The sequence below is a fragment of the Sphaeramia orbicularis genome, chromosome 6 (genome assembly GCF_902148855.1).
Source record: "Sphaeramia orbicularis chromosome 6, fSphaOr1.1, whole genome shotgun sequence".
Lineage (NCBI taxonomy): Eukaryota > Metazoa > Chordata > Actinopteri > Kurtiformes > Apogonidae > Sphaeramia > Sphaeramia orbicularis.
The window spans coordinates 4,287,757-4,301,810 of record NC_043962.1 but is presented as its reverse complement, the minus strand read 5'-3'; the positions used below and the strand labels follow the sequence as shown (position 1 = coordinate 4,301,810).

At 37.7% G+C, this 14,054-nt stretch overlaps 1 protein-coding gene across 1 annotated transcript; it reads right to left on the bottom strand.

Annotated features, from left to right (window-relative positions):
* Positions 1 to 720: 720 nt before the first annotated feature.
* prmt7 (protein arginine methyltransferase 7) lies at positions 721 to 14,054 on the bottom strand. Its single transcript, XM_030137337.1, has 17 exons — positions 13,847 to 14,054; positions 12,861 to 12,897; positions 11,966 to 12,115; positions 11,330 to 11,438; positions 11,103 to 11,215; positions 10,147 to 10,376; positions 9,253 to 9,433; positions 8,498 to 8,625; positions 7,013 to 7,151; positions 6,857 to 6,940; positions 6,589 to 6,636; positions 5,886 to 5,975; positions 5,230 to 5,391; positions 5,068 to 5,142; positions 4,076 to 4,236; positions 2,438 to 2,534; positions 721 to 1,312 (listed from the first exon to the last, which is right to left on the bottom strand). The coding sequence occupies exons 1-17, from the start codon at positions 13,939 to 13,941 to the stop codon at positions 1,154 to 1,156; spliced, it is 2,058 nt and encodes a 685-aa protein (XP_029993197.1). The 5' UTR covers positions 13,942 to 14,054; the 3' UTR covers positions 721 to 1,153.

Sequence of the window (14,054 nt, the reverse complement as noted above, 5' to 3'; positions counted from 1 at the left end):
TAACTGAAATGTTTTTTTTTTTCTATTCAATGACTTCACCTCTATCACTGCCAAATATAAATATATGTAACAACGTAGACCAGGGGTGTCAAACATACGGCCCAAAGGGTTAAATCCACTAAGAATTAGATATTAGCAATCAAGAATGTTAAAGTCATTTAAGGTCAGGATCCACATTCAGACTAATATGATCTAAAGTGGGTCAGACCAGTAAAAAAATAACCGATAAATAACAACAACTACAAATTTTCCTTTTTGTTTTAGTGTAAAACATGAAAATATTTACATTTAGGAATTATCCTTTCACAAAAATGTGACTAACCTAAACAAATATGAACAACCTGAAATGTCTTTAGTGTAATTGTACCAATATTCTGCCTGTTATTAAATGTTTTGTGTGTTTGTAGATCCACTGATCTGTATGTTGTAATGCATATCATTAGTCTCAGCGTAATTGCATAAGTCATATTTTTGGCCTACTTGTGATATCTCCATACCTTCAGTCTCCTAACACTGCTGCTTTATTTTACGCAGATATCACAATTTGGCCAAAAATATGACTTAGGCAATTATGCTATGAGGCTAATGATATGTATAAATGATAAGATGAGGCATAATATTGTGAAAATTGCACTTATTTTCAGGTTATTCACTTTCACTTTTTATTCATTTTTTTGTGAAAGGATAGTTTGTAAATACAAACATTTTCATAATTAATTTGACTATTTTGCACTAAAACAAAGGTTATTTCTAGGTTATTCTGTTATTTTACTGGTCTGATCCACTTTAGATCATATTGGGCTGAATGTGACCCCTGACGTAGACGTTATGTCCCTTCAGTTGAATGATTAAAGCTCCTTCATGAATGTGTGACAGGAAAACGGGTAAGTACTTCTATAGTAACAGATTTGGCTTTGGCTCTGGGACATAATTACCTTCAAATCAGTCACATCCCCTTGGATATGTAATGTATATATGTGGAATACTGGGACTATAATATCAGTAAGTACTAGGGGTTAGAGAGACATTCTTTAGGTTTTGTATTTAGTATAAAACAGGACTTAAAATGTTCCTGTAATGACATTTAAACAGTGAGTATTGATGTTAAAACACCAACCACAGTCTTAAAACAGTCCCTTTGGTTCATCCGTCGTCACTGAGACTTGATGCTGAAGTCCATCTTGATGTCTCCTAAACTGGGTTCAAAGGTCAAGGTGTATGACACTCCGGCTCTGGCGTCGGCGGTGGTATCCCACGGCGACCTGAAGAAGTACACCCCCTGTCTCCTGTGTGGAGTCCACTGGCATTCACCCTGTGGACCAGACGAACAGAAAAACCCCAAACAGTTACCAAAAAAAAAAAAATGTCTTCACTAAAGGAAGTTAAATACAAGATGCATCATCTGTCTGAGGTAACACCGAGGATTTAGACAAAATAAGAGAAAGATTAGTTATTAGGGGTGTTACCCTAAAGTGAATGAACCCTCCAGTATTCCACCCAGAGGCATTTCCTAATCACAGAGAGCACATAATGTAAACAAGCACTGCAGAGTAATGTCATTTATTTTCTGTTTGTAACTTTTTATTTTTTTTGTATTTCATCAACTTGAGCCATGAACAAAAATACCAAATGCTCAATAACTGGCATATTTTTAACCCTTTAAATGCCATGTTTGTAATGTAAACAAGACATATTTTTGATGCAAAAAAATCCAAAAACTTCCTTTTTTTCTTCGATATTCTAAATAAAAATTACTCATTGTTTTTTTTTTTTTCATTCTGGCATATGTCAATGATTAACACCAACATTGGTTAACATACTTTTTGTTGTTGTTGTTGTAGGTCGAATATTAAATGTTAAAATGTGTCAGTGTGCATTTTGTACTCACTTGGTAGAAGGGTGTTAGTGTAGGAATTTAACAATGTTTACAATGTGATGATTTCAGTGGATGGGTCAGAATTCAGGCAAATCAGGCAAAAATGAACAACTTTTGAATTCTGATTTGAAACAAACTGTGAAAAATAATATGACCTTTAATAACATCAAGTGCAAAGTGTGCATAATATGCTCACCTGGATATTAGAAGGTTAAGAACATCTCTAGTTTAGTGTCAATTTCTGTAAGCTAACAAGAGCTAACAGGCTAAATTAGCTAATTCAATGACACCGTGGTTTATATTTTGTCTCATATTTTATACTATCATTTATTCATTGATGTCTGTTCATTTTTTTCTTTTATCAAAGGCTGGTATATGATGAACTTGCAGTATGTCATTGCTGCCACTGGGAGTCGCTCAATCACTCAAAAAAAAAAAAAAAAAAAAAATTACAGAAGCTACTCCGATGTCTTCCTGAACGTACACAGGTTCATCTGATTTATTTAGTTCTTTTACATCTGAACTTGTGGAAAAACTAATAAAATTGATGGAAGACCGTACCTGTTCACCAATTGGTCCAATCAGTCCCCCGCTGACGGTAACATCCTCCGTTAGGTTGTACTCCATCCACAACGCGACGCCATGGCAACGGCCGCTCCTGAAACAGATGCAGACACTGGATGGTTATCGGGTCTGGTCATCCATCATCCAGAAACATCTCAAACCAGACTTAGACCACAAACACACTATATGGACAAAAGTATGTGGACACGTTGAATTCAGGTGTTTCTTTTTTTTAATACTTTATTTACAGTTTTTAACTTTACAAACACTGTACAAACATGCCACAACAAAGAAACTGACAAACATAGAGGCTGCCAGACAGTGATAAGGTGTTTTATTTTCTAACAGGGGTCTGGGATACAAAACAATACTGACTAATGTCACAATATAGTTTTATATTCAGATAAATATCATTACATTGGTTAGTTTGGTTTAAATTGTAATCTTTGCTTCCAAAATGCCTCAGAGATGGTTTTTATATATTTTCCCCCAACATCCTCCATAGTGTTGTTTTTTTTTTTTTTTTCTTTTCAAATGATAATTTTTTAGTTTAAAAAAGAAAACATATCTTGGTCTAATACCTGATGACATAATTAAAAGAGAAGACATTTACCTATTTCAAATTTTAATTCTTGCCTGTAAAAAGGTAGTCACAAGGAACTGGTTAAAAAGTGACCCTCTACGACAACAACAATGGCTGGACGTTATAGAAGAAATATACTCCATGGAAAAATTAACATTTCAACTGAGGATTAAGATGGGAACTTTTAAGCGAAGATGGGAGAAATGGATCATATTCAAGGACAGAAACTCATGATATCAGATTGAGTATGGAAAAACTGTCGAATGTATAAGGAACAATATCCCCCTTGTTTTATTGTGTGGGTTTCCACCCCCAATTTTTTTTTTTTTTTCTTTTTTTTTGTTATTTAGCATTGTTAATGCACTGTAAAAGTGATTCAAAACATTAAAATAAAGAGTATAAAAAAAAAAAAAAAGAAAACATAGCTGATAATTTTGTGGGCTGAAGTTGTTGAACTTGGTGTAATTATTCTAATTATTTTTTAGTTCTGCAAACTTTTTTTTATTGACTGTCATGGTAACAATATCAGGTGCCACATATTTTTTTGTACAAAATTTATAACTTTTTTATTTTTATTCAACCAGGGAAAAAACTCATTGAGATTAAAAATCTCTATTACAAGAGTCTTGAGGCCAAAACAGCAGCAGTCTATGTGAAAAAGTACAAATAAAATATTTAAAAAAATAAACAAACATGTCTTCATTGCATCAAAAACCAAATGGAAGTTTTAAAAACTGTCAGAAATCTGAATAATAAATTGGAAATACTCAGGTACTGAAACCAACTCTGTCTAACTGATTAAAAGTGAAAAATAAACATCAGGGAATTGTAAAAAAAAACAAAAAACCTAAAATTCCCAGAAATACTTTTTAAATACACTGATAGGAAGTCATACTGTAGAGGTGGTTTATGTTTTTTGAGACAGTGAGTAAAAAACCAACATCAATAAATTATGAAAAAGCCTAAAAGAAGTAGAATTATCTGATGTTTTCATGTTTTTACTGATTTCCTGCAGAAAAACCCAAACAGACGTAGATGTGCACAGACTTTACCTGACGAAGGGCAGTGAACCTTCACTGACCATCGGATGCTGAGGGACACACTGGGTGAAGTCAAAGGTCATGACCCCTGCTGCGGGGGTCAGGGCCCGGCAGGGGTACTCCCACAGTGGGTGGGGCTCGGCTTCACGGGACTCACGGAAATCCAGAGATTTCTGAAAAAAAAGACGAAAAAGACGGAGCTCAGACAGATTCACCTTAAACATGACCTTAGTTCAGGTTCCACATTCAGACCAATATGATCTGAAGTGGGTCCGACCAGGAAAATAAGAACAGAACAAGAAAAGCACTCAGAGCGCAGACCTCCGCCAAGACAGATCTGCCCCCCCGATCACCACCAAAATGTAATCATTTCTTCCTTGTGCCAGTATCAACATTTCCTGAAAATTTCATGAAAATCCGTTCACAACTTTTTGAGTTATCTTGCTAACAAACAAACAAACAAACAAACAAACAAACACACACACACACAAAGCAAAGTGATCACAATACCTCCTGGTGGAGGTAAAAACTTATAAATATGGCAGCGCCAAGTTTTTCTTTTTGTTTTAGTGGAATAAAAAAATATTAAATTATGAAAATATTTACATTTAAAAACTATCCTTTCACAAAAAAGATGTGAATAACTAGAAAAAACTGAAATTTTGTAAGAAAAATAAGTGCAATTTTAACAACATAACATTGGATTTGTACTGATAATATTTAGTAAAAGGAATAATATTAACATTTTGAAGTTTGTACAATATTATATCTCAGGTTTATTATTAACACTTACAGATCACAGTGGATTAAAATACACTTTCTTTACAGTTTGGACATTTAACAGACACATTTAAACACAATGGAGCAAACAAGTTTATGGCAACAGAACTGAAGACCTACCATATCTAATTTAATACCTTTTAAAGACTTTTTTAGGTATTAGATGCATCTTTGTAAATTCAAGACTTTTAAGACTTTTTAAGACTCAGCAGGAACCCTGTTACCTGGACCATGTCGTCCATCGCTGTGACGTCGAAGCCTTCACACGTCCCACACGGCGCTCGTATCCTCCATAAATCCTACCAGATCAGGAAGAGGCAACAACCTTCTAGATCAAAATCCTTGTAAATGGTGGAGAACATGAGGTCCAGATATGAAGGACCCACCTGGAACTCCACGGCGACCATCTGCAGCGTGGCCGTGCACGGCAGGATGCTGGCGTCGGGTTTGAGGAGGCCGGCCACGGCGGAGCGGCAGAACCAGAAGAACAGCGAGTGCCAGGGTAGGAGGCTGGTACTGAAGTAGGGCTCCCCCATGAGGACGGAGACCTGAGGGACACGAGTCAGAGACCACTGGGTCTGTTCACATCCACACTGAAACTCTGAGCAGGATCTGATTTATGCAGTTATCAGATCATTCAAGTGATTCTATAAACAGATAACACCAGGAATCTGATTATGAGAAATCAGATTAACCCATGAAGACCCAAACCATCTACTGATCTAAACTGTTTCATACCTGTTGATCCACTAATCGTATCAATACATGTGAATAATTGGTAAAATACAGTTCTTCATCTTTTCATAGTCATCAGATATGACCCATTTGGATGTTCAGAGGCTCCATAGTTACCATGGAAACACTGTCATGTTCTACAACATTGATTCAGTATTTTCAGAGTATTTTTTCAGTGCATGTAAACGCATCACATCTGATCATTACAATTATCTGATTATTAACAGTATTCAGATTCTTATGGTCGTGTAAACAGACTCATTGTGTTTCGAGGTGATGTTAAAGCAGCAGCAGAACCCAGACGTACCTGTTCTCCACCCAGATCTGTACTGGTCAGCTGATCAGGACGGACCTCCAACAGGTCCACACCCCCTTGGATGGAGTTGGCCTCCAGGACCTGAAGGACACAGGGGACATCAGTAAGACCCAGAGGGGTTTAGACCAGGGGCCACATTCAGACCAATATGATCCACAGTGGGTCAGACCAGTAAAATAATAACGGAATAACCGATAAATAACGACAAAGACAAAGTTTTCTCTGTGTTTCAGATTTTTAAAAAAAATTAAATTAAACAATCAAAATCTTTACATTTTCATATTAAAAAATGTGAACATGAACAACCTGAAATTTCTTGAGAAAAATAAGTGAAATTTTGCCAGTATTTCTCAGTTTATTGCTTACATATGGATTACATCATATAGATCACAGGTCACAGTGGATCTACAAACACACAAACCATTTAATAACAGGCAGAATATTGGTACTTCACTTCTCTGAAGACATTTCAGGCTCATATTTGTACGTGTTATTCACATTTTTTGTTAAAGAATCATGTGTTTGACGTCCCTGATCTACATGATGCTCTCAACCCTTCTAACCACGCCCACTTAGAACACATGAAGTGACCAGTTTCTTAACATTGGTGAGGTGAACATGGATGACCTTTGGTTTGGTGTGAAAATAACAGTTTAATTCTATTACAGGTGTGTTTGGTAGATGTTTGACTCACCTGTTCAATAACCTGCTTGGACATTCTGGAGTTTTCCAATGAGAACACCTGTATATTCACCATAAAAGAACAGAAGAGACGGTAAGGTAAGGTAAGGTAAGGTAAGGTAAAGTAAGATAAGATAAGATAAGATAAGACTTTATTTGTCCCACTGTGGGTAAATTTCACAGTTAACAGCAACAACAAACAACAAGCAACTGCAGAGAGAAAGACAGGAAGAAAAACCATGAAAAACCATTTTCTGTTTATGTTGTGGATGAACATGTACCTTCTTGGCTCCCATCATGTGAGCGAACACAGGAAGTAGACTTCCATCGGAGATGCTGAGACAAACGCTGTCCTCCCTCAGAACCTGCAGGAAACACAAGCATGAACTTCCCACTCATCCTCAGACACAAACATTAATCTGAGCGTGGACTCTTACGCTGCGCAGCGCCGCCACGAAGCTGTCTGTGCGATGTCTGTCGTTGAGTTCACCGAAGCGAGGCCGATTCCAGACCAGGTGAGCCTGACAGGTACAGCACGGCCGAGGGGGCGGAGCCACAGCCCGACACTCCTCCTGCCTTAGATGTGGACACAGAGTAAAAATAAAACCAGTGTCCCTGTATGTCAGCGTCATGTCCTATCTGAATTAATAATTTGTGAGGTTGTCAGGTTCTGTTCTATGTTCCAGTCCTGTGGTCTGGATGCAGATCAATCTAACTATAGAAGTGGGCGGGACTTTCACTGGAGGAGAACTCAACTAATTCAAAGTCCATATATGACTTCTATCAGTGATCAATAGGAACTATACTCAGGGTGTTTGCTCTTTATCCAAATAAAAATTCCTGACTTTTTAAAAACTGCGATTTTTTCCCCAAGATTTTGACTAGATATACTTTTGTACTTGTGTTCCTACTTTTTTGGTTGAAATTGTACCTGTTGTGTGTGGTAGAAAAGTTCATTTTAATCAATGTAAGAATGAATGAATAAATAATTTGCTGTAAATTATGTTTAACTGACAGAAACATTTTCAAAACACATGAAAATCACAAAAGTGCATGAATATCAACAAACAAGTTTCACTAGAATCATTCCAGTACCGACAGGTTAGTGAAATCATATCTATTTTTTTTATATGTTTCATGTTTTTCTTATCTTATAGGATTATGTGCCTTTGAGCATACTCTGAAATTCAACTGTAAGAGAAGCTTTTTCCATACTTTATTAAGACTTTCAAGACCTGCACAAACACCCTGAATATTAATATCTGGAACCATTTACATGTTATAAAGCATCAAAATATGAACCATTATAAGTAAAGGCAAAATTTAATATTTCAAAGATTTGGCAAAATTTTTTAAATTCTCAAAACTGTGAACAAACTTTGTAGACATTGTCCCAAGGAAGATAAATATAACATTTTCAATGAATCCGACCAATAGTTTGAAGAAATTCCTATCAAAGATGAAGACGATGCCTTGTAGGTCATGGCCAATCGACTGTTGAACTAAAACATTACGAACACACCCCCTCCTTCTGCAGCGAAAGACTAAAGGGAAATATACATGACACTGATGCGGAACAGTGAAGATAAAACACATTTAGAAGAGCTGCCGTTGTTCATGTGTCGAGTTGAGACAGAAAATAACAGCAGTTGGTTTTTAAAGGTGTCAAACACAGACAGAGGTGTGTGTGTGTGTGTGTGTGTGTGTGTGTGTGTGTGTGTGTGTGTGTGTGTGTGTCTGATGTAGCCTCAGCTTTAGAAACACACAAAAGATTTGCCCAAATATTTGATGATAATATTTGAGATTATGTAAAATTTTAAGGATGTCCTTCAAAATTTCTTCCACTAGTGTCAGTTCAAATCTATCATCCTCTGCTGTTTCAGTCCGATCTGATTAAACGGACTCAGATCTTCTTTTCGTACCTGTGCGTTTTCAGGTCGAACCACAGACTGTAGTCGTCATGACACACCGTCAGACTAAGCTCCTCCCCCTCGGTGACTCTGCTCTCCACAGGCAGGAAGTACACACTCTGCATCCAGTGGTCCCTCCACTGAAACATAAACGCACACACACACCCATCAGCAGGGAACTCTGGGAAATGGAGTCCACAGTATCACAGCCTGTCACTGTAACGTAACATGTTACATATGTAACATTTAAATTTATAGAAACACTTCTGTTTTCTCTTTATATTCTATGCTTCATAACTATATAATTTCTATGTTCTGTCTTCCCCACAGTTTCATCTTATCTCATCTTATTAAATCTTATTTAATTATACAGTCATGGAAAAAATTATTAGACCATTGTTATTATTATTTTTCTCCAATTTCTTTTTCCTTTTAATGCCTGGTCCAGCTAAAGGTCCATTTGTTTGGACAAATATGATGATAACAACAAAAATAGCTCATATTAGTTTAATTTCAGAGCTGATATCTATCCATTTAACATGTTTTCTTGATAATAACCAGAATCATTTCCGTTCTTCCATCAATATCTGTGTCATTGTACTGACAAAAACAGTGCTTTTAGACATTCCATGTTTTCTTTTCTGTCTGTTTTAGTCACATGACACACACAGGAGTTAGGACTGGATTGCATAACTATTATTTTTGTTGAATTTTGATGGTCTAATAATTTTTTGCGCGACGGTATTTTATCGTATCCCATCACTCACTGGGGCTGTTTTTGGTTCTTGGTAGGTCCAGCTGGGGGCCATGGTGCACACGATGCTTCCACTGGGGTCCATGTCCAGGTCCCACCAGGACAGAACCACCTGGGCCCGACCGCTGGACTGAGCCACAAACTGGGCAGAGTAGGACTGAAGGGCGCTGCTGACTGGTTTACTGAAGTCCACACTGAAGGGGCGGAGTCAGAGACGTGAGGAAACAGTGCCATGAGAGGAACATGGAGATGATGGACAAAAGTCCATGATATGGACAAAAGTATGTGGACACGTTGAATTCAGGTGTTTCTTTTCCAACAGGGGTCTGGGATACAAAACAATACTAATGTCAGAATATAGTTTTATATTGGGATGAATATCATTGCATTGGTTAGTTTGGGTTAAATTGTTATCTTTATTTCCAAAATGCCTCAGAGATGGTTTTTACTGAATTTATGTCAACATTGATTTTGTTTTGTTTTTTTATCTATGACTATGATTTTAAATGTTCTTCCTCAAAATTTCTAAAATATTTTTCCTGCTCTGACTGTAAAAAATAATTTTCTACCACAACTAACCATCTACTTTCTTCACATCTCACTGAGGAAGAAAAATCTACCATTAAACTTTAAGGAAATATTGATGTTTTTATCTCAAATCCTCATGAACAGAACATCTTACAGCTATAGACATGATGTGTCCCAATATTTATGTCCATATAGTTTATAAACACCAATATTTTCTTAAAGTTTAATGTTCATTTTCTTGAGAGTTTTGTCCATTTTTTGGCTACATTATGACATTTGTCATTACTGTTTTGTATCCCAGACTCCTGTTAGAAAAGAAACAGCTGATTTCAACATGTCCACATACTTTTGTCCATATAGTGCATATACAGTCCGTTACCTGAACATGGTGCAGAGGGGCCCCAGGGCAGTGAAGCTCTGAGGGGACACCTGGCTCAGCTGGATGTCACACACCGAGTGGGCTCCAGCACAGATGCCCACGGCAGGGGGCGGGGCCAGTCGGGCGCCATCCACCTCTATTGGCTGCAGCTGAGCCCAACTCCACAGCAGCTCCGACTCCACCAGCTGGGCATAGACGGTGGCACGGTGAGGAACAGCCTCACAGCCCTCCTGCAGATGGAGACAGGTGGACATCCCACCCACACAATGAACAGACGGAACCACAGTCATCCTTACATCCAGATAAATACCAGTTCAACAGGCTTCATAGTTATTAAACACCAATATGAACAAAAATACACAAAGGAATAGACTAAGCACACTAAAAATACACTGAAATGTGTAAAAATATGCTTGAATACACTAATTGACAAAAAATATACTAAGATGGACAAAAAAAATACAATATTATGCCTCAGCTTATTATTAACACAACTTTCAGATCACAGTGAATCCACAAATACACAAAACATTTAGTAACAGACAGAATATTGTTAAAATTGCACTTATGTTTCTTAAGACATTTCAGGCTGTTCATATTTGTTCAGGTCATTCATTTGTTTTGTGACAGGACAATTTGTAAATTAAAAAATGTCTATGTAATTTTACACATTAAACCAAGAAGACAATGTGTAGGTTATTCTGTTAGTATTATACTGGTCTGATCCACTTTATATCATACTGGGCTGAATGTGGAACCTGAACTAAAATGAGTGTTCATATCTTCAGTGTAACTTTTGCATTACACTATTTCTTCCCATTGGCCGGTTGGACCCTCCTGATCTATCTGGTCTAGTTAGCTAGTTAGCAATCAAAGTCATGTAACAATGTCTGTGTGAACTTAATAAACCTCTCCAGATTCAGTTCCTGTGTGGGTTCTGTTTCCATGACACCCACCTGTACCAGGTGGAGGTGGGCGTGTTCATAACTCGGTAACGCCCCTTCTCCGATCAGCTCCGTATCGAACAGCTCAGTGATCAGCACATTGGCCTTCATCTGCATATCTCCATCTGGAAAACACCACACATGAGCCTGTGACCCCGCCCCCCCACGGTACCAAAGCAATCTGCCATGTGACCCCCCCCCCCCCCCCCCCCCCCAGGTGTGTGGCGGTTCTGTCTGACCTGGACCCACAGTGACGTCAGTCGAGTGTTTGTTGATGATCTTGATCTTGTTGGAGAAGCCGTTCTTCTTCACGATGTTCTGGGCAGCATCAGCCATCGGCTTGAAAACCTGCAGAACCAGAACCAGAACCACAACCAGAATCAGAACCAGAACCAGAACCAGCTAGTAAACATCTGCTGATGAGGCTAATTAACCCTCAGAGCTCTAAGGGGATTTTCGACATTTACACATAGTTTCTTAAATTCTCTGTTTTAAGAACAAAACCTGTGTTTTCTATCTGAAGGTTCAGTTCAGTCTCAGGTTTATGGAACCAAGGCCTGATGTTTTTGTCCTCATTCACTGTAGACAGAGATAATTCAGCCTAAATGCTGAAAGTTTGAGGTCAGATTAGTGAAAATGTTCAAATCTCACATGAAAACACACCTTCACTCATGTAGACGAAGTGTTTTGGTTGAAATCGGTTTAACAAAGTCTGTTTCACTAAAGTACAAAAATATCTGAATAAAAGAACAGGGAAGTGGAGAAAACAAATATAAAATCAAACTGGATAATGATTTTAGACATGTATTATAAATCAGTTTATGAGCATAACTGTTGTCTTTAATTCTGTTTTCTGGTTCTGGTTGGTCCATCACCTCCACAGCGTAGCAGAGGTCGGCTCCGGCGCTGACGGCCATCATGGACAACAGCCCCGTCCCCGTCCCGATGTCCAGGACGATAACCTTCACACCACGAGCCTTGACCCTGGACACGGCGGCTCGAATGCCCTGGTAGTACTTCTGATTCTACAGGAAACACAGCAGCAGCAGCACGGTCAAGGAAACCAAGGGATGGATGAACAGATGGATGAATGGATGAATGAATGAACAAATGGATGATTCATCTGAATCTATAAATAGCCAAAGCATTTCCTAACAGGTAGAATAATGGTAAAGTTACACTTACTTCTCTTAAGGCATTTCAGTGTATTCACATTTGTTTGTGAAACAATAGTTTGGAAATGTCAATATTTTCATGTAATTTTACTTTTTTACACGAAAACTAAGAGAAAAATTTGGAGTTATTATTTCTAGGTTATTCTGTTATTATTTTACTGGTTTGACTCACTTTAGAACATATTGGTTTGAATGTGGAAGCTGAACTAAAATGAGTTTAACATCATTGTTTGTTAATATCTTCAGCATAATTTTTGCATTCCATTACTTCATCCCATGGGTGGGATTGAACCCTTTAGTGGGCAGGTTTTGGTCCATGGGTCGTATGTTTGACACCCTTGATCTAGACGTTCAAAGACCTTATAGAAAATACAGAAGTTTAGAAATGACTTGAGATGTCAGTTAATTTCCATCTGCCAAAATTCGAGCAAAGGTCAACCAACACCAGTAGTGTTTAAAAGTCCTACAGACACTGATTAAATCATCTGTAGTTTATAGAATATTTGTGATATTTATTTCCTTAATGTGTTTGTGCTTCACTGTTCTATGGATCCAGAGGAAAACAGTACATAACAAGATCACATCTCACACTCACCCGGTCATGATCATGCAGCATATCAGCATAACACGACCTGGAAGAGAAACACACTGAGGTCAGGTTTGATCCGCAGACACAGTGGGGCAGAAAACATCACATGACAATTAAAAAATTAAAAATAAATACATCAAAAATAAATAAATAAGTAACCTTCTGTGTAATCTATCCACACAGTGACAGGTCCCACCGGAATCAGATAATCAACATTAAAACCATTTAGTCTGTCAGTGTTAAAATGATACGACTGATCAGTGAATTCACACCAATAACTGTGAGTTTCCATCTACTACAGGGGTGTCAAACATGGGTAAAACCAGCTGCCAAACGGTCCAATCCAGCTCAATGGGATGAATTTATGAAATGTAAAAATTACACTGAAGATATTAACAAACAATGATGTTAAAATCATTTTAGTTCAGGTTTCACATACAGACAAATATGATCTAAAGTGGGTCAGACCAGTAAAAAAATAACATAGTAACCTACAAATAATTACAACTTCACATTTTATCTTGGTTTAATGTGAAAAAAGTAAAATTATATGAGAATATTTACATTTGCAAACTATCCTTTCACAAAAAATATGAATAACCTGAAATGTCCTAAAGAAAATAAGTGGATTTTACCAATATTCTGTCTGTTATTAAATGTTTTGTGTATTTGTAGATCCGCTCTGATTCGTAAGGTGTAGTGTTCATGTGTAAATAATAAACTGAGACAGAATATTGTTAAAATTGCACTTGTTTTTCTTAAGAAATTTCAGGTTGTTCGTGTTACTCATATATTTGTAGATGCAAACATTTTATGATGTAATTTGACTTTTTTTTACTCTAAAACATAGAGAAAAGTTTGGAGTTGTCATTCTTTATAGCTTCTTCTGTTATTATCGGACTGTTCTGCTCCACTTCTGTTCATACTGTGCAGCTGTGACCCGGGTCCTCCTCGCTGCTGTATCCGGGCTGTGTGATGCTAACTCCGGCTACCTTGCTATCTCCTGGTGGTAGTCGTACTCCTCGCTCTCCTCCACCCAGTCCAAGGCCCCTGTGGTCGGGTTGGCGCGTCCGCAGAACGTCTTCATCTCGGCCACGGCCTCGACAGCACGAGTTCAACAACAACAGCTTTAAAATGGAACGGCGAACCCAAAACAGAAAACTAAGCCAGATCAAAAAGCAGCGTTGTGTCAAAGGGAGC